The 20,245-nt window shown below is 41.6% G+C and overlaps 1 protein-coding gene across 1 annotated transcript in view; it reads left to right on the top strand.

Moving 5' to 3' along the window:
• The first annotated feature begins 432 nt into the window (after positions 1-432).
• The window catches only part of ATF6 (activating transcription factor 6), an 82,906-nt gene continuing 63,093 nt past the window's right edge, over positions 433-20,245 (top strand). Inside the window, exons 1-8 of the mRNA XM_049808130.1 lie at positions 433-753; positions 2,081-2,168; positions 2,514-2,608; positions 3,112-3,241; positions 3,473-3,679; positions 6,197-6,417; positions 11,910-12,095; positions 12,526-12,617. Of these exons, the coding sequence (XP_049664087.1) occupies positions 2,120-2,168; positions 2,514-2,608; positions 3,112-3,241; positions 3,473-3,679; positions 6,197-6,417; positions 11,910-12,095; positions 12,526-12,617 (980 nt within the window). The 5' untranslated portion in view covers positions 433-753; positions 2,081-2,119. The remainder of the gene's footprint in view (positions 754-2,080; positions 2,169-2,513; positions 2,609-3,111; positions 3,242-3,472; positions 3,680-6,196; positions 6,418-11,909; positions 12,096-12,525; positions 12,618-20,245) is intronic.

Genomic DNA, 20,245 nt, shown 5'->3' with positions numbered 1-20,245 from the left:
CCCGTTTTCTGTCCGCCGGCGGCCGCCGTAGGCGGGGCGGGGCGCTGCCGGGAAGAAGACGTGGGTTTCGGGAGGAAGGCGGAAGCGATGGCGGCGGCGGAGGCCGAGTGGGAGCCGGCGGGGCTGCTGCCGGCCCCGGGGGGCGGCCTCGACTGGGGTGAGGGCGGCAACGGGGGGAACTCGGGGGCTGGGGGGGCCGGGGCCGGTTGGTGGGGAGCTTCTGGCCGGGGCCGGGCCGGCGCTAAGGCCGCTGTCTCTCCCGCAGAGGCGGTGCTGGGCGAGGAGCTGAGCGAGCTGCTGGGCGCCGCGGAGGCGCGGCGGGCCCCGAGGGACGAGCCCGACGTGAGTACCGGGGGGGGGGGAGGAGGGGGGGGCGGTGGGAGGCCGGTGTGCCCCCACGGCCCGGCTCGGGGGGTGGAGGCGGCGGTGGGGGATCCCCCGAGGAGCAGCGCTGTAGGTTTCATGGCGGCCGTCTGGCAGGAGACACCGGCTGGAGCGCCGGTGGCTTACAGGCCTTCACCCGTTCGCCCCCGCGTTAGCTGTTGAGACGCGGGGTTGTCGATTTCTTAATAAACTGTGGGTATCACAACTAGAGGTTTAAAAGGAGAGGGTTTAAGGGGAAGGTTTGAGGTGCCGCGTCCAGGAAAAGCTGTGTTGTCACTGGACTAAGGAAGGTAAACTCCCCCTGCGAGGCAGTGCTGTCGGGGAGTACGTGCCCGGGTTGCGTGGAAGGAGAAGAGTGAAGAAGCGTCGGTACGTTACATCTGCTGTGCTTTATCACCTTGCTTGTAAGATGGCTTCTTGTTTTCTTGTCTCTTGTAGGATTTTCTCCTAAAACCTTTGCTCATAACCTTATGCATCAATCCCCATGTTTTTCACTGTCTGATCGTACATGCTATTTTTTCTGTCCCAGGGCATTTGCCTTACGGATTCTCCACTCTGTGTTCTTCCCCCTGTCTTCTCTCTGCTCACTGTCCTAACCCACCTCCAGCACAACCCCAGGGTTATCCAATGTAAACCTGAGGTATTAAGAGCATTAATGTGGGAGCTGCTTGATTGTACAAAGGAAAGGTATTGCCCAGTGGCAGGTCAGCGTTAGTTACCTGTGCGGTGGCTCTTACTGCACGGCTCAGGCTGTGGTTTTTTGTCTCTCTTCTTATAAGTGTACTCTGATGAGCTTTCTCTTCATCCTAGCCTGCAAATATTAACATCTATGCAGTCTGCAGACTTTCCGAGCCTCCCTTTATGAGGCAGGTTGAGAATGTAAGTAAAGGTACATTTGCAGGATAGTTTTTTAGCAAGAAAATTTTTGCTGTGTATTTTTTCTAAGTTGGTATGTGATATTTATATTTTTTTAAGCAAGTGCTTATAAAAATGCCACATTTGAGTAGGGAACTGGGACTGACAGATTTATCATCAGAAAAAATGGAGCAAAAAACCTGATCATTGTTTTAAAGGTCTTATAATAAATAATATGTATGAAGTGATTTTAGTCTTTTTTTTTTTTTTTTTTTTTTTTCTGTTGGAGAAGGAAACTGGTGTGCCTGGCTTTAGAAAATGATGGTGTCCCTTTATTCAAGTATAGGGAGAGCTAATACATACTCACCAAATCAGTCCTTGTGTCTCTTTTCCTGCTGGTAAACTGCTGCTGATGCTGCTTTTGTTTATAAAGTGCTTTGAGACGTGGTGATGGAAAGGCATTAAGTAAATATTTCAGTGCAGATGGGGGGGGATGGCAACAAGTTGCTACAACTTGTGCTTTATACGAGGTGGTTCAATGACTGGACTTAAAACTCTTGCTTTACAAATTACTGATAACGGTACAATAATTAGTGATGGTCTTAAACTGGCATACTCCTTTCCTACAGGTCTAAGCTTTAGAAGAAGCCTTGTCTTGTGTATGCCAGTTGAGAATTGTCCCCTTAGGGGCTTTTATTTCTGTGTGCCTTAAGACAACTGAAGTGATAGTTGCGTTGTTTTGTTTTGTTTCCCAGAGCCATAAGAATGTGAACATAATGGCTGGTGGTTTCAATGTATATTGTATTTTTGTATTGTTTCTTTTTCTGAATTGTCATTTCAGGAAAATGATCTTTATAACTTTCATTTTGATTTGGATTTGATGTCTTGGGACTCCGACCTTTGGAATATTACAGGCCATGCTTATACAGGTAATTAACCTTCAATATTTTGCAGGTATGACTATTCCTCCCCCAGTCCCCCCTCCCCAAAGGGTGAGCTGTTACAACTTAAGAATAGTGGTAACTTACTTAAAACTATTTGATGCCCAGCAGCATTTAAGTCTGTGATGAGAAGTCATGCTGTGTTTCTGTAGCATGGGTACAGCTGGCGAGGACTGCCCTACAAGCTAAGCTGTATAGTATCTTTAATCTCGCTATGTTTTCTGCTGTGCCTTGCTTCAGGAATTAAATAGCTGGTGTAGGGTGGTGTGTTCTTTACTGATCTCCTCTTGCTAAAAACTTGTATGGTAAATTTTTTTTATCTGCCTCTTGCAGATGCAAGCGTGAAGACAGAACCCTTATCACCAGCCACTTCAAATTGTTCAGTCCCTTCTCCATCGTCTGTGGACTCTCCAGTGCAGAATGTGCCTGTATGCAGAAACCTCCATGTAACACAGATAGCAGCAGTCATTCAGAACCGGCTGTGACAAACAAAACGCCCAGTGATTTACTTCTCTGACCAACTTCATGGCATAAGAGGAAACAGCTTATTTTTCGAACCCTTGCAAAACCAACTTCCCTTCAGTGATGTTTTCTTTCCTCCCCTGCTGTGACCCATTCTAAAAAGAGCATGTTCCGTTCTGTTTCCTCTGTTGTGTTTATTAGCCTGGTTGCCAAAAAACCCGCCTTTTAAAGGCTTTTGAGTCTAGCAGTTGCTGACCTCTGCCTCCTGTTGCTCTGCTGATAGGGAGAAGTACTTGTTTGGTTTTCAGTGGTACTTAGCATTGACCAGAATAAAACTGTGGAACAAAACCTTTTTCCTGTTTGCTGCAGCAGCAACGCAGATGTGATGAGAGGCAGTTATACTCTGAACTGCTAGTAGACACTTTTATGTGTTTCTGAAGCATTAATCTCATGTACTTTCTGTCTGCAGGATGATGTGGACTTCAGCTGTAGCTCCCAGATGTCTCCCATCTCTCTCTACAGCAAGAGTTGCAGAAGTCCTGCATCCCCCGAAGGAGATGGAGGGAAGAAGCCTGCTGTCAGCATCACTTCTCGGTCTGGTACGAGAGATTGAGTTACTTTGATTCCGCAGATAGCATGCGTCTTGCATATGAATGTTTAACTAACAGACACTAGTATATCCTCTCATTTCTGACTTGAATTTGTGATCAGATATGTTTGTTTTCAACAAATATTATAGATGGATAAAAAAACCCCATACCAAACCCTGTGTTATTACTGCTTGAATTCTTTATCTTCTGGTCAAACTCTGACTCTTTTTCCTTTCTTAGCAAATAATTCTGCGAGGACCCTGAAGAGGTGTGGTCAGACAGTGTCCAGGCCTTTGATACAACCCAAACCTCTTTTGCCTGCTGTACCTGAAGCTCAGGCTAACATTGGCATCCCAGCTAAAACCATCATTATTCAGGCTCTTCCCACGCTTGTGCCACTGCCAAAGCATCAGCCAGTTGTTAACATCCAGCCAGCACCTCCTAAAGGTGAGTGAATTGTCTTGACTGAGCCAGGTCTTGGGGGTAAACACTATGTCTGTTTGGGATGGTCACTAGAATGAAGTTAAGTTAGCTTTGGCAAGTGAAATGGGAAGGGTAGGAGAAAAAAGAGGGGTGCTACATTCTTTGCTGAAAAAGCTTTAGTCTGAGAAGATGGCCATATTCCTCTCTCATATAGTCCTATGAGAAACAGCACTCACCAGGGCATTATGTGGAATGGAAGTCAGTATAGCAAAAGAGACTATGCTGAGCACTGGCAGTTGTGGAGGTAAAACTGCTGATTTGGGAGGACCTCTAGGGCCCCTTGCTCTGCTCCACTTGTGATGGCAATTGGTGCATGAGGTAATAACATTGCTATTCTATCGTAACCAAAGGAAGATCCAGCGGAATCAGTTAGGATGGCTCAAATGAAGCTTGAAAACTTGGGAGGAGTGATAAAAGCTTTTTTTCACCCACATGAAACTTGGCCACAGGATGGTAGGAACGTGAATTTATGGCTTTTTATCTCACTAAACAGCATTAAATAGGATGTTGTGAAATTAAGAAAACCATGTCAGAGGTTAAAAAAGTTGCATACAGCTGCATGGTGATGTTAACAACAGGCAAGTGATTTCCTGTCCCCTGATAATTCTTCATTCCTCCTGTTGCACTGTAATGGATTTTTGAAGTAGCTCGAGCCTTCGTTTCTGAATCCAAAGCATTATTTTACTCTTCAGCTAAGACAGTAAGGACATAACTTGCATTGCTGAAATTGTCAGATGCAGTTGCTCGCTTTCACCAGGTGATGGCTGCAGTCTCTTGCGGTTGACTGCACAGGCACTGAGGCGTGGAAGGAAAAGGAGACAAATGCTTAAGGGCATGTGTCTAGAGATCATTGCAATAGTGAAAAATTTGTCTCTATTACTAAGTGCTCTTCCATCAGGAGTTAAGCCAAAGCTGGAGACGCTGACATTTGTTACAACATGCCTAAGATTGTTAGACCGCTTCAAACAGACGTCAACATAGTCAGTGTGACCTAATTTTTACTCCTTCTGATGTTCCAGCTGATAAAATACCATCTGGAATAAGGAATGTTGGCGATATGGATTTTTTGAATAAAAGTATAGTATTGTGAAGATCAGCTGCTTCTTTTCCCTGAAAAAAAGTCAGGAGAGTAGTTTGTGTGAGGTGGTATAGAGGAAATACTTTTGGGAAAGTATTTCCATGCCATGTCTTTACTTTAACTGATGGTATGTTTAAAAATTCTATTGTGCCACTTCCATAACAAAAACCATAAAGATCTTTTTCATTAATCAAAATCCACTGCACATGACAAATTGGAGCTATCACTTTAAAATATGCTATTATTTTCAAAGGAGCAGGAGGAATGATATTTTTACAGTCCCTTTCATAAAAGCTTAAAGAAGAAAGCATGATATTAGAGCGTCACATAGTTTATGCTTAAAAAAATTGTTGAAATAATCTCCACTTCACCGTTTGAGTTCTTAAATAGGTTAGTACTAACTTCTGATGTCTCTGCAAAAAAGGAGATCTAATCCTACACATTATACATAAAAGATCTTAGCACTAGGTAAATTACTTCATTTTTCACCTTCCAGAAGGTTGGGTAAATGCTGTAATACTTTGTTGTGCATTTTGCTTGGAATGCTGAGCTGCAACATGCTGTTTCTGAAAGCTGGCGAGGTCATCCTGTTACAAAGGATTACGGAGATGTTAATGTGTTTTCAGACAACAAAATATTACTCAAGCACCTGCTTGAGTTAAATGTAGTTGTTGGACTGACATTTCTTGGAAGTGACTGTTTTTAGTTCCATTTCAAAGTCTGTCAAAATTACTTCATTTTTTCTGCTTGCCTTTCTTTAAGCTCTGTTCAGCTTGTGCATAAAATTTCTTATATAAAATATTTTTTTTAAAATAAAGCTCTTGTCTTAGTGTGAATTGAGGCTTTAACTTACGTTTTGAAAGTGTCACTTGCCTTGTTCTTGTTCATCTTTTTCTATGTTATTTCTGAATTGGTTCGTATAGTCTGAGTCACTTCTGTGTAGTAAGTTTTCCACTGAATACAGCAGTAAAGTAGGGATGGACAAGAGGAGGAGGATTGAGATAAGCTGGCTAAGTTCTTTGAAAAAGTTGCTCAAAGTGCATCGAGTGTTAGCAATTCTGAAATGAGTAATGTTTCTAACAAGTGTTGATTTTTATTAACTTTGAAGAGCTTTTGGAAGAGAGATGGATTTATTGGATCTCTTTAATATGTGTAGTTTTGGTTTGCAGGATGGATTAAGAGCCCTGCAAACTTTTGAGCTTTTTTTTTTTCCTTTTTCTTCTTTTCATTCCTATCCTGTGGAATATACTAATGCTGTAGAATTGTACTTGAGATAAGTTGTGTGGGGCAGGAGTGGAAGCAAGGCTTTCTACCTCCTATATTAGTATTCCCTCACAAACTGGTCATGTACAAATGCATTTCATATCATACACTGAGCACTCCTGTTTGTTCTTGTGTTCTAGGTCAATCAGTGGTGCTCCCCCAGCCCGCTGTGGTACAGCTCCAGGCTCCTGGAGTGCTTCCTGCCTCCCAGCCAGTCATTGCCGTCACTGGAGGGACCACACCACTTCACAATCATACAGTGAATGCATTGTCTCCAGCTGCTGGAAATGGCTCAGCAAGTGGCAAAATACCAGTGACTAAGCCCTTGCTTCAAAGGACTGCACCAGCCATGGGGCTGGATGTAAGTTCTGACTGTGTGATGATAGCTAATAACCAAAGCTTGGAAACAGTTTTCAGTTACCTGCATGTGGGATGTAATGGGAGAACCAGGTCACTTTAGAGTCTCAGGAAGACTGAGCTGTAGTTGGGCTTGTCTAATAGGATTTCTAACAGTGAACAGGGAATTTGGCAGCTTGGCAAAGAATGGCAAGGAACAGTAGATGAATTGGAAATGTCAGCAGTAGGTCTGATTCTTTTTCCATCCCCTTTATCTCCCCAGATTTTACTCATGATTTTTAGAAACTTCAGGTATTGGGTTTCATATAATCCTAATCTCTTCAGGCTCCCACAGGGTAAGCTCTCAACAGTCACTGCACAAATAAATAAGTCTTTCCACAGTAGCTCACAGTAAGTGGTAGGTGTAAACAGAAATAGCTTTTGAGATGTGTGGGGTTTTTTTTCCCCCTTCAGCTTTGACATCTTAACTAGCTAGCAAGCTGAGCATTAACTTGGTTTAGTTCCTAGTAATTTGAAGTTGCTTTGGTTGCATTTTGTTGTCCAAAGGAAGGCATTGTTGTGGAAAGTACCGAACCTTCTTGTTTGTGGCTTTTGAACTCTTAAGGGTGATGTTCTCCAGTGTGGTATTCCAACCACAGTTGTCATCAGCTGAGGGTCCTATCGCATCTCTCCATGTGAGGGAGAAAACACTGGTGTCCATTCACATGAAATTTTGCAGTATTGTCACCTGCTTATTAGCAGCACAGAACACTTTCTCAAAGGCATGTGCCTTCTGGCATCTTTGGAGGGATGTTGTTGTACAGTTTCCTGGTGTCTGAGAATCACCACTCATGCTTGATGTTAAATTTTCCTCACTGTTTGTGTTTGTGTGTGGGCTGCATTTTTAAATAAATAATTATTTGCTACAAATAATTCAGCAGCCAGACTGCAATGGAAATCTTGAATTTGCAAGAAGCTATGCTAACAAAGGTCTGTTAGTAGACAGACCAGTTAAGAGCGCTGCATTTTTAAATGATAATTGCCTGCCATGCAAAGCCAACCTGAAGAGACCTGTCAGCAGTCATTAGATTTGTGACTCCATGTAATCAGGAGTAGCTTGGCACCTTGCCATTGTCTGAATATAAGGTTTAATTGACAAAAGGCCCTTATTGTCATCATACTTCTGTATGTCATATACACTTCTGTGACATTCAGTAGTCAAATGTGTTGCTGGGGTAATGAATAACTGTTTATTTTAAATGATGGTTGTATGGATATTTCCACCTGAAGCTGTTTTATGGAAGCAGTTTTAAGACTTGCTATCCGCCTAAATGCTGCACATCTTAACCTGTCTTTATTGAAACATGAAAAAACAGTTGCAACTGCTTTTTGGCACATACTATGAAATAGCACTTTGAAAAAGAACAAATGTTTCAGGATACAGCTGGCGCCAGCAGGGTTAAAACGTCTTGCGACTGCTGTAGGCGCCATATGTGGTGCTCAGAGCTGCACAGATGTAGCTGTCATTTGAGCTCTGTAACATGTGTTTTTGTTTGCTAATCTAAGCAGATGTTGCAGGATAAAAAGAAACACTGCAGGACTTTCTTTTGCACTTAGGAGGGATAAACAGCTTAACACTCAGCCCTTCCAGTGGATTAGACTGAGATCGGCTGATAGCGACCTGTACACGTGAAGCCCTATGTTGTGCTTGTCCTGATGGCACGCGTTTATGCAGCTTGCCAGCTGCGGGCAAGTGCCAGGCTTTCAAGGTGGTCACTCTTCACTAAGAAACAGGTGAAGAGCTTTCCACTAGGAAATTGGACAAAAGAAACGCTGCCTAAGCAAGCCACTCTTCTGGTTGAAGCAAAGAGGCTCTTAACTGAAAAAGCAAATTGCCTTTCCTGTAGCAATTAAATGATATGATGACATAAACAGTAGGTGTGTGAGAGAACCCAGTTTAGTTGTGTCCTTACAGGGCCTTTCTCTCATGTTTCCACTCTATAGTGAGAAAGCATTTAATTCTGCCTCCCAGTTCTGTTGATAAAAAAAAATTGAAAATTTAGAAAAAATGAGATTATGCAAAATTACTTCAACATAAGTGTGGATTTCTGTTAAAGAATCCTGTTTTCTGTGCTGTACATTGGGTAATTTTCATATGAAATAAACTCATTAGTCAAGTTGTGTTCTGTTGAGTTTAGAGACAAGAAATCCCATATCTTTCATAAGAACAGAGAAAACACTTGCATGGGTTTTGTATTTCTGCATTTAAGATGCATCTTCAAAGCCAGCAGCTTTTATAGGCTGAGGTAAGAAGCCAGCCAATGTAAAGTTCAAACAGTTTGTACTTTCAGCTCTTTGTTAACTTTCCCAGTAAGTGTACCAAAAACTCTGGAATGTGAGAGACATTCTTATGCCTTATGCTAGAAATACAGCTTGCGTTGGGATGGAGGCTAAATTTTGCTCAGAACTGAGTTTTCTTTGAAAGACCAAATTGAGGTAGCAGTGGTTATTTGTAAAGGCTCTGAAGATACAGGACAATCCGAATCTAGTTAGTACTGTTTGAAGCAAGGTTTTGCAATGAACCTCTCACTTCTCCATATTTACACCATCTTTTTTGCACGTGTGTTAGTGGTGGTGTAGCTTTTAAAGCTAGGAAGCAAAAGTTGAATCACTGATGAATGTTTGATTTTAATGCCTATGTTTTCCCTTTATGGTCTGTGTTTTCTGAGAACCAGAAGTTACTGTCTTGAGTGGTAAATTAATACAATACAACCTACAACCTGCAAAAGAAGTTAGCAGAGGTGTTTGCTATGTTTAATCTTTGTTCAGCACCTGTTGCTTAAGCAGTCTGACATTATAAATTAGTTCCTCTCTCTCTTCTGATTATCAAAATAAAATGCTCAAGCAAGGGGCATGTTTATCTTGATGCCAAGTCAGCTATGTAGTGCTTAGCGCTATACTGCTTCCAGGTTCAAGCATTGTTGCACTGTTTCACACACACAACTCTTTGTTTCCTGAATCAGATTTAGGTAGGATCAGGTGTGCAGTTGTGGCTTATTCCCCAAGAAAAGCCGGGCAAGTGCTAGAGGGTTGACCAAGGATCTTAAACTCTTCTAGGGATTGTCAATTAAAATAACTCAAGGACACGGTTTGGTTTCATTTAAGCAAGCTCAGGAAATCAGTGGAAGTGAATCTGGTGTGGCATAGACTGAAATGCTGTTACTGCACAGAGTACCTTGAACCAGACTGGGGAGAGCTGCTGTTCCTGACAGCGTTTGGAGAACACTGAGTAAAGGAGGGCAGTCTAGATAAATACCATCTGAAACGTAGCTGGTAGTGTCTGAAACAGCGATATAGACATACCTTAGGATCTACTTTTAGTGTACAAATACTCTATTGGTGCTTGAACTTTGTGTTTTCTCCAGGGAAGCAGGTAGATTTGCCAGACGTTCCAGATACTTAGTCAAAAGCTATCCAGTAGTGAATAGATCTGCAAACAAGAATGGATGTAAACAATTTGGTTTTCTCTGTTTGACTTCATGATGCAAAACCTCTTTAAAAAGAGGAATGTAACTACTTGTTTGGAATATCGCACAACTCAAGCCAAAGCTGCTGCATGAACTCATTCCTTATTATTTCATCTCTGGACAGTTGAAGTGATCCTGGCCCTAGATTGGTGTGTTCCATACACTGCAGTCCTTGGCTAGCCTCAGTCTGGTTTTTTTTCCAAAGTTTTTATGTCTGCAGAAGTTTTCTTCTGTTAAGTATTGTAGTACTTAAAAAATTCAAGACAAAGCTTAGCATTAATGAAAATATGTTAAAATCTTTTCCTTCTCCACTCTCTGCTAAAGAGAAAAACTGGAGTAAGTACAAACAGCTTCACTTTCACAGACTTTTGTTGGTGGCAGCAGACTAGACATATAATAAATGATCTTTACAGAAAGCAATTAGATCAACATGGAGAGAGCCCAAAAATGTTAATGCACTGTAACGTGTTTTCTTAGTCTTTGTCACCAGACTGCAGTATCATGAAGAAGAATGACTTCTTCAAACAGCCTGTAGCCAATTTTTCTTGCAGACGCCAAAGCCCTAGAGCAATATATTGTCTATGTGTGTGGGTATATACAGGGTGAGTGTCGGAAGGCTATGGTTAAGGTTCTTTAAGCAGCCAGACTTTAACCGGAGCGCGCTATCTGAGTTCATTGATGTTACAATTCTGTGACTTGGGTTTTTTTTGGTTTTTTTTTGTAAACTGATACTTCTAGAATACTTCTCATCTTCTTTCTTTAGCTTTCATGCTCTAATAGATACAGGTTACTCCAGTGCATGTGTTGGTAGCTACTGGAGGGTATTCAGGTCTTTGTAAGATACAGCGTTCAGTTCTCTTTTGAGGTAAACATCATTAAGGCACATCCTGTTGTAGCTTAATAATGTGATGGAAGTCTTCTGGTTTTAATAAAAACAGAGTTGCTGTTGCTAATCTGTGAGGGAAAGGAAATCAACAGAGTAGTGTTTAAATTTAGGATTTCAAGTAGTTTTGTATAGCTCTGCAATATTGATTATTGTTATCCTTGTCAGCAGCAAGATGCTTTCAGTCTAGGTCGTCCCAATCAGTGCAAACCACAAAATGAGTAAGTGGTAAAAGATGATAGACTGTTTGAGGATGGGGAGGGTTTACTTTGAACTGTCCTGGTCTAGTCTTGCAGACTGAATGCCTGCTAGTGGTTGGAGTGAAATATGTGCCCTGCTGGAGTATATTTGCTGGTTTAGCTTCATCCAGAAGGACCCCAGTTTGTGTGCTGTATCAGAGACTGTTCTGTGATGTGAAGCAAAGCATATTAAGTAGGACAGTCAGGAAATGTGCATCAAAGCCATACTCCTAATCTGAATTAAAATGCTAGTATAGATGCATCCAGAGACTGCATTTAAACTGCCATGGAAGTGCTTGATACACATAGAATGTGCAATCTGAGGTCAGCAACAGTATTCAAAATCTCAAAAACTATATAGCAGAGCTGGAAAAGGTACAGAAAGAGTTGTAATCAGTGTGGAAATGTCTTCCATACAGACACACTAAAAATCTGTAGGACTTCCCAGTTAAGAAAACAGATGACTGATTGTAGCCTATGGAATAGTGTATGGTAAAGTGAAGATGAAAGACATTCTTGCTACCTTGCAGACCTGTAGATATGTATTTTCTGTCTTTGTGATTTGATAGATCAAATCAAACTGCTGCTCAAGTATACATGTGGTGTCCTCTACACACAGAAGGTTGAGAATGCAGAAGAAAACAGAGACAGTGCAGGGCCTGTTTTTAAATTATACATGAGCTATAACTGTTGGAGGTGTACTGTGATTCCTAGTTGCCTCTGTGCTGAACATTTCAGCTCATTTGAAGCAGAGTGTGGGAAGCTATCTATGGAGACTTTTGACAAAGTAGAGAAGCAGAAATTATGCATGAAATAGAGGCACTTTTGACTTGCGGATCATTAACAGGCCTCTGTATTGTCTGTCCAGGTCAATGTCTTGAGAAGGCAGCAGCGCATGATCAAAAACCGGGAGTCAGCCTTTCAGTCTCGGAAGAAAAAGAAAGAATACATGTTGGGACTGGAGGCGAGGCTGGAGGCAGCCTTACTAGAGAATGAGAAACTCAAGAAAGAAAACAGCACACTGAAGAGGCAGCTGGATGAAGTAGTGTTAGAGGTAAGAGATTGTGATGAAGATCTGACTTTATATAAAGACAGTTGTTTAGGTGGAAGGCACTTGAACAGAGTCATGGAAATGTTGACTGGAAGACCTTTGGGGTTTCTAGCCCAGCCTCCCACTCCGAGCAGGACTTTCACCAACTCTAGGTCAGGACAGCTGTCACATTATCTAGTTGACTTTTAATTCTTTATTTCATGGTGCTTCTGAACATTTCACTGAGAAGATAGACTGGATAGAAGCTGAATATAACTTACAAACAAAAGACTTTTCTTTTTAAGTAGTCCTGATGTGTATTCATACATAATTAGGCAAATATAAATCTAAAAAGCAACCTAATTTAGTGTATTTAGCTTCTGACATACCTTTGCATGTCTGTGCCCCTTTTTTATTGCATGTCTTCTCTGTTGTGGTTTTTTTTTTTGTCTAGAATCAGAAGCTCAAAGTATCGTCTCCAAAGAGAAGGACCCTGTGTGTGATGGTGATACTGGCTTTCATAATGTTGAATTATGGTCCACTGAGGTAAGCTGCCTAGGAATTCCTCTTTGCATAGCAACTTTGCTGTCCTGTGATTTTTTTTTGGAATCTTTAATACAGGCAGTGTTGTGTTTTAAAGCCTTGACCTTGAAACATAACTTTTGTACTTTACTCTCCTCCTGCATAGGGGAAGACTCATCTGTATAATGGTTCCTTTTTTTGAATCATTCTGGCAACAAGAGCTGGATCTTGTACTTTTGAATTTCTCTTGGCTTGTGTGGTGGTTGAACCCCAGCTGGCAACAAAGCAACAGGCAGCCTCTCGCTCACTCCCCTGTGCACCCCCCCAGGGGGATGGAGGAGAGAATTGGCAGGGGGGAAAGTAAAACTTGTGGGTTGATATAAAGACAGTTTCATAGGACAGAAAAGGAAGGGAAAATAATACTGCTAATATAAGAGAATATACAAAACAAGTGATGCACAATACAATCACTCACCACCCGCTGACTGATGCCCCACCAATCTCTGAGCCATGGTGTCCCTCAGCAACTCACCCTGGTTTATATATTGGGCATGGTGTCATATGGTATGGAATACCCTTTTGGTTCGTTTGGGTCAGTTGTCCTTGCTGTGTCCCCTCCCAGCTTCTTGTGCACTCCCAGCCTCTGCTGGCAAAGCAGTATGAAGAGCTGAGAAATCCTTGACTTAGTATAAACTGTTTAGCAACAACTAAAACATTGGTGTGTTATCAACATTATTCTCATCCTAAATCCAAAACACAGCACTATACCAGCTACTAAGAAGAAAGTTAACTTTATTCCAGCTGAAACCAGGACAGCTTGGCATTTTGTTATTCAATGCAGCGTACAGCAGTTTGTCTGCTCCATTTATACCTGAAGAGATTAGAGATGTGTTTAGGATCCTTTTAGAAAAAAAGTCACAGACTTTGAGAGCTCATCTGCTTGTTTATACCTGTGCTAATCAAAATAGCTATGAGTTTAAGCTTCTTCTAGTACCCAGTGCAGGAAATCCCACTTTGTTCCAGGGCTTTGCAATCCTGACCATTAGATGTGTCTAGCTGCAGTCTTCCTTATTATAGTGTAAGCCCTGTATTACTTGTTTTCTAGATCTGGTGAAGAGGTTGTTCCCTCTCCTTAATTAGTTGAAGTGATGATCAAAACCCTCTCTTCTTTGAACTGTATCAGTGAATCATAGGAACCAGAGAGCAGGAAGGAAATGCTGCATTACTTCCCAGACAATTTATAAAGAAATCTGTGGAAGAGATGAGACTAAAAAGGGATACTTCTTGCATGTATCTGTCTCTTTAACCTGGCTTTGGAACATAAAGACCTTTTATATGAAGCTGTTCACTTTTTCAAAAGGAGGAGGATATTTCAGTAGATTCCCAGTCAGCAGTGTCTCCATTTGTGCTCAAAATCCTAGTCAAACTAAAGGAAGACTCTATTTCTGACTATGACAAACTTTTGCAATGTTGGTGTTTATATTTTTAGTAGTATTAGAAAACGTGCTAAAGCTGAAATTACTTTTGAAGTATTTGCACTTACTGCAAATACTATTTATCTTGGGCAGTCAAATACAGCTGATGATTTTACTTTGGTATGGATGATTTTAAGGTAGACCATTTCTTAGTGTATTTAGGGTTTGTATTGGGATTTTTGACTATTGGGCAGAAAAATCAGCTTCCGGATACTAAGCAATTGATTCGTACATTCCATCTGCATTTGCAAACATTACCCCTCACTTGAGAGACATTTGGTGAGAACTAATAGAACCAGTAATCCTGAAGCTGGGAGAAATTTTAGTTGCCTCCATGTTACAGTGAGGAGTTGGAATGCGTGAAGCTCTTGTTAGTTTTGAGAAGTTTGGAAGCATACAGAAGATGGGTGGGAAGTCTTACCACAGTGCTCTAAAGTTCCTGTGTCAGCTTCTCTACCCCTAGGAATGAATAAGGTGTTGAGCTTGATAGCAAGAAACTGCTGTCAAAGTAGACTGAAGAGTCAGTTTGTGTTCATATCTTTGTAACAATCAGTACTTATAGAAATGTGACGGGGTTAATTTCTTGACCTGTTTGATGTTTAATAAAGTAGATAAAGCAAAAAGAAATTCTTGGGTGTCTGGCCATTCCTGGCCAGTGTGGCAGCTGAGCATGTCAGTGTAATTGGCGTGCCTGAATGAGGTGGTCTGCGTCAGTACTGGATTTAGGCAGTGAAGAGAAATGTAATCTCAAATTTGCAAGGAATTACTCTTACCTTTCTGTTTGGTTGTTGGGTTTTGTTTTGTTTTTTTTTTTTCCTAGCAGGATAAATGCTTGCACTGCAATTAAAATACCAGACTGTATCAAGGTGGTGTGAATGTTGATTGTGCAGCACCCTTTGGAAAGTCCAGAATGTGGGATATACAAACCATTACTTAAGATTTCACTCCTCCCATACTCATTTTCTTCCTTTTTTAGAGGTGTCACTGAGTGGTAGCCCCATGAACGTGATACTCATGATTGCTGTTCTGCTTAGACCTTAACAACAGAAGCTTCCAATACATGTGATATTTTTCAGTCCCTGCAGCTTCTTACAGAAATAAGAAATTTTATGCTAGCTTATAGTTCAGCAAAAGTACTCCCCCCACGCCCGCCCCCCCCCCCCCCCCCCCCCGCCCCAAGTTAGCTAACTGTGGAATACCCAATTTCTATGCAGTAGTCAACTGGAGATAAATATAATTTGAAACCTTGTGACAGTGTTGCCATTCCTTCTGTGTAGGAAATCATTTCACTTGTTTAGCAGATAAAATTACTCTGCTGACACATTTTTTCATGCTGACAAATATGTTGTGTGTATGGGTAATCTGTAACATTGAATTTGGGAATATGGGAGTGGGGCTGAAAGTCTGGTAGGGAAGCTGGAGTATCGACCCAAGAAATCTGTTTGAACATATTGGAGGGAGAGTCTAGTCCAGTCTGCTTAATTGCCAACAAGCTTTTCAGAACACCCTTCAATCTTGGACGTGGCACCATGTTATCTCTGAGAAAAGAATGTAAGTTGAATTAAATATAAATTTAATATAAATGTCAATTGAATACTTTCTGGTCACGAAAGTGGCTTGTATAGAGTTCATAGTAACTCTGCATTGTATTGTACTGTGTTACTAAAGTCTTTTGGGTTTGTTGATATTTTGTATAGAAAACCAAAACTTTCAGTTATTAAAAGCAGAAGTAATTTAGCAGGAATTCTATTAGTGTAAGTTTCTATTTTATCTATTTGCTTTATACTAGAAGAAAGGCACCCAGGAATTTCCCATCTGTGTGCCAATGAACTATTCTCTAATCTTTGTGAATTATTTGGATTTGGATTTAACATCTATAAAAACTTCCTTTTATTATTATTTAAGAATGATTGGTGAGGTGTATGAAGGGAAAAGGGTACATTTTAATTCAGTTCCTTGCAGAGGTCACCCCCTTGCCCCAGTCTTGCATACCATGAGGTGCAAGACAGGAATTGGCAACCCACAGTATTTGCACAAAAGGCAGCGAGCCCACAAACCTTGGCATGCAGCAGGGTTGGGAGCTGGAACCACAACATCTGGAGGCAGGTACCTGTGGGAGGCAGTGTCTCCTGCCTTCGCACTTGCCTTCTGTGAGAGCCAGTATCAGTCAGCACGGCTGTGTTCTCAGCTGGCGTGGCACCCCTGAAAGATTGCTGACTTCTGGCATTAAGAAACATCTAATTAGCTGTGCATTTTTGTTATCGCTTACAAGATGAAATCTGAAAATTTTAGAACTATTAAAATTCCTAGATGTCCTTTTTTTTTTTTTCTTGTTTAATTTCCACCTTTGTGTTAGACTGTGCCTGGGTAGTAACCAGATCTGAAAGTGTGTTAAATAAGCACAAACAATGCTGAAACAAATGGAAACCAGGCACATATTCTAGTCTAAACAATCCACGTATTTATTTGGGGAATATTTTTCTTTTGTTTCTCCTCCCTGTTCCCATTCGACTATAAATTGTCTTGTGTGTTTGGTTTTTTTCATGCAAGTCTTACATGTGATAGTGAAATATTTGCCTGAAAGTAACCCAACTGATATATAAAAAGTAGGGAAGGGAGAACAATCACAGAAGACGCAAAAGGCGTATTTTCTGCATCTCTGCTGCTTGGGGCAGTAGCAGCAAAGCATGTAAGCCAGGTACTTGCTAGTAGCCCTAGCATTATTTTCTTGGCTATGACAAATGTTCAACTAGTTGTTTTTCCCCCTAATCAGTCTGCTCAAGCTTATGTGGGCCTTATCATCCAAGAACAGCCTTAGACCATTTATAAAGATGTCAGCCAGCCAGAATGTGTCCTAACTACCATTTCAGATATTTAGTGGACAGAAAACAAAGAAAAGTACGAAGTTGGAGAGAGGAAAGGCAGATCTGCAAAGAGATTGGAATAGGGGGTTTGAGAAGGTGGTGTGATTTTTTTTTTTTTTTATTAATTTTGTTTTTTTCTTACAAGTTGGCCGGCTGTGTATGACTGGAACCCCTTTCAAACTGGAAAACAGACTTGATGATGTAACCAAAAATTCTTAAGCTGTATTTGTGGTGGAGGATGACTGAGGTGGTGATTGATGGAGCTAAGTAAAGCTGCTGCTTCAAAATCTCTTGTGTCCTGTTGACCTACAGCAGCTGTGCTAGAATTGCTGGCCTTTTGTAGAGACTTCATTGCAGCTCCTCTCTAGAGTGTCCTGATGGGTTTTCCTCTACTTTCCAGGACTATCCTGGAAACTGAATAATATATTAAAAATTTAGATCCACTGAGCAATAAAAACACCAGCCTGGGTAGCTTAGAAGTGTGATTTGTGTGCTATTTTCGTAGACTGCAACAAATGAAGAAGCAGTGATTTTTGACTCCTGAAAGGCTTAGGAGTGTGTCTCATTTCTTAAATTGGTAACACAACCATTAAGAAGAAAAAAAACCTACCAGAATTGGTAAGATTAATCATTTTTACTAAAAATGAGGAAATCGCCGAAGGGTTGTTCAGCTGCATGCTGAAAGCACCATCCATTGAGCACACCTGTATTTGTGTCAGTATGGTTTAGAGCCCTTACTCAAGCTGAGCAATCTTGAGTTGGCGTGTGGGAGAGCAGGATTATTCTGAGGTTTGGTGCATTCAGCAGTGTTTTTGTGCAAGTTTGCTGTTGTTTGAGCCTTAATGCTGGACTCCTTGATTAAAGAAACAGACTCATCTTACGGCAAGCAGGAACCTAGGGATACCTTGGTGGTGGTATGTCAGAAATTTAAAGAAATAGTTTTGTAGTTCCCTTAAAGGGAGCATTAGCTGTGTGGGCAAAGGAGCTAATCTTATTACCATAGTATCACATGCAGCAAGTGTTGCATTGCTGCAGAGGTGTTTGATCTGTATGTTGTGTGCTCAGGTTTGTCCGTGCAGATCCAACCCGCAGCAGCCACTCCTGGGCCAAGGTCTTGGTATGGTCTGGGTCTCACCACTGTGCTGCCCTAGCAGGTGAGCTCAGTTGCAAGATCAAGCAGTGTTATGGTTGAAAACACCCCAAATGTCCTCTTGAATAATATGTAGTAAGCAGACTTAAGCTGTATGTCTGGCACTTGCCTAAAATTAAGAGCAATGATAAACAACTGAAACACAGTATTTTTTTTTTCTTGTTGCCTTAACGATTCTTCCTGATTGTGTGTGCTTCTTCCTCACTCCATTACAGCGTGAAGTTGGGCAGGTTAGTTGAAACCACCGATGGCTTGCAGTATAATGGAGGAGGAATTCCCCAGCCAGGTTCCTTGCTTGGCCATTGCCACCTTCCAGCTGAGCCTGATCTGGGAGTGGCGCTGAACTGTGAGCATTACACTGTGGCCCATGATTTCCTTCAGCTGCAAGCTGTATAGTGTTGTCTAAACTTGTGCTGACTGCTTGGAGCATCTCTAAAAGATGTTCTGAGAACAGAGAACCAGGAATTGTGGACTCTACAACAGGGTGAGTTGCTACTCTCAGTTCATCCAATCCCGGGCTTTTTTGCACTCAGTGAAGGATAGAAAAGGATTGTTTCTCTGCTTTTTGCAAACCTCATTAGCCTTCCATAGATTTTCAGGAGATTAATAGACTTAGATGTGATGTATACCTCAAGTATGCTACCAAACATACATACAAATGAAATGATGACAGTCAAAGGGCTATTAATTTTTTACACACTAGTGTAAAAGAGAGGAACAGGTGCGATGTGAAAAGAAAACTACTAGATGAGGGCAAAAGGCATGCAACAGTGCCATGTTAGCCAGTTCCTTCTGGCTGCCAAGGAAATACAGAGCCCTCTGAGTGTTTTAGCAAAACCAGCAGAAGCTCCGGAATACATTTGTGGCTCTTAACTCTTCTGATATGGGAAACTTACTTTAATGTTTGTGACACTGAAAGAATATGTTTCAATGCTGAGTTGAGTGTACATTTGTGTTGGAGATGGCCCAAAGCGAGAAAACTGCTTCTATAGCACACCTTTGGTCTTGTGTTGTAGTTTCTCCTTGAAGAAAGAGAGAGAAATCAGGAGGAAAAGGACAGGTTGAGTAATTTGGACTTGGGTTCAGTTTCCAGACCTTTCAGAACCTCTCTTGATGGGTTGGTGCTTGAATAAAATTGAATACCCTTGATTTTCTTACAAACTACAACTGCAGGAGCAGGAAGTGATTCCTTCCTCTTTCCTTTACTGATCACAGCCACATGTTCATCCTGGCAGAGTTGTGCCTTGGCCTGACAGTGCTCGCTTGCCTTGTCCTGCTGCTGCTGCAGAGCCTGTGCAGAATGCCAGATGCGCTCGCTGATAACTTATCCTTTTCTCTGTGTGTTCATCTGCTGGGCTGGGAGTGAAATACAGAAAGTTCTTGCCCTGAATGAACATTGTTGTTAAGACTGCTTGCATCAGGCCTGCCCAAGCTTTGGCAATAAAGGCTAGCCCTCTTCCAAATAACTGACACAGTTTTCTAAGCAAAAATAAATGCTCTGGGTGTCGATACTTGCTTTCTTCCTTTCTTTTCTACTTATTAAAGAAAGCACAACACAAGAAAAACACAGGGATCATCCCTCCAGTTTGGGTTGCTTTCTCATCCTCCCCAGCAGAGGAAAGAGGCTGGATTCCTCTTACCAGCACAGCACTCGCAGAAGGTAGCTCTGGAGCAGCCTGGCAGGAGAAGGTAGTGCCTTGCTGTTGGCAGATGGTGCCCTCATTGGGACTAAGAAATGAGAATTACTTTCCAGAGAACATTTGGCACTGTGGCAGCCTTGTCTGGAATCAGTTAGGAAGAGGACAAGGTCCTCAGTTGGTGTCTCCTTGCAATGTCAACTTTAGCCCATTGGAAACATCCCAGCTCGTATTCAGAGATGGTTCTGTCCCCAGAACACTCTTTGTTATGATATCACTATTGGCTTTCGTCTACAAATTACTGTACAACTTAAATGTCAGTATTCAAAACTTGAAGTGCACAGGGTTTGTTCAGCCAGAAGTACAAATGAAATTTAGTTTGGGCTCCTGGCAAGACTTGCTTTCACATTTATCAAACTGACATTCAAACCAAAGAAGTAAAAATACAGCTAAAATATCAGGTGCTATTGAATGCCTGGAGAAACCATGACAGGAGTGTTGCTTTTCTTTCTCTCCTATAATCAAA

Source organism: Accipiter gentilis, chromosome 8 (assembly GCF_929443795.1).
Source record: "Accipiter gentilis chromosome 8, bAccGen1.1, whole genome shotgun sequence".
NCBI lineage: Eukaryota > Metazoa > Chordata > Aves > Accipitriformes > Accipitridae > Astur > Astur gentilis.
Note: the sequence above shows the minus strand (reverse complement) of the source record. Positions and strands in the feature narration are given on the sequence as shown.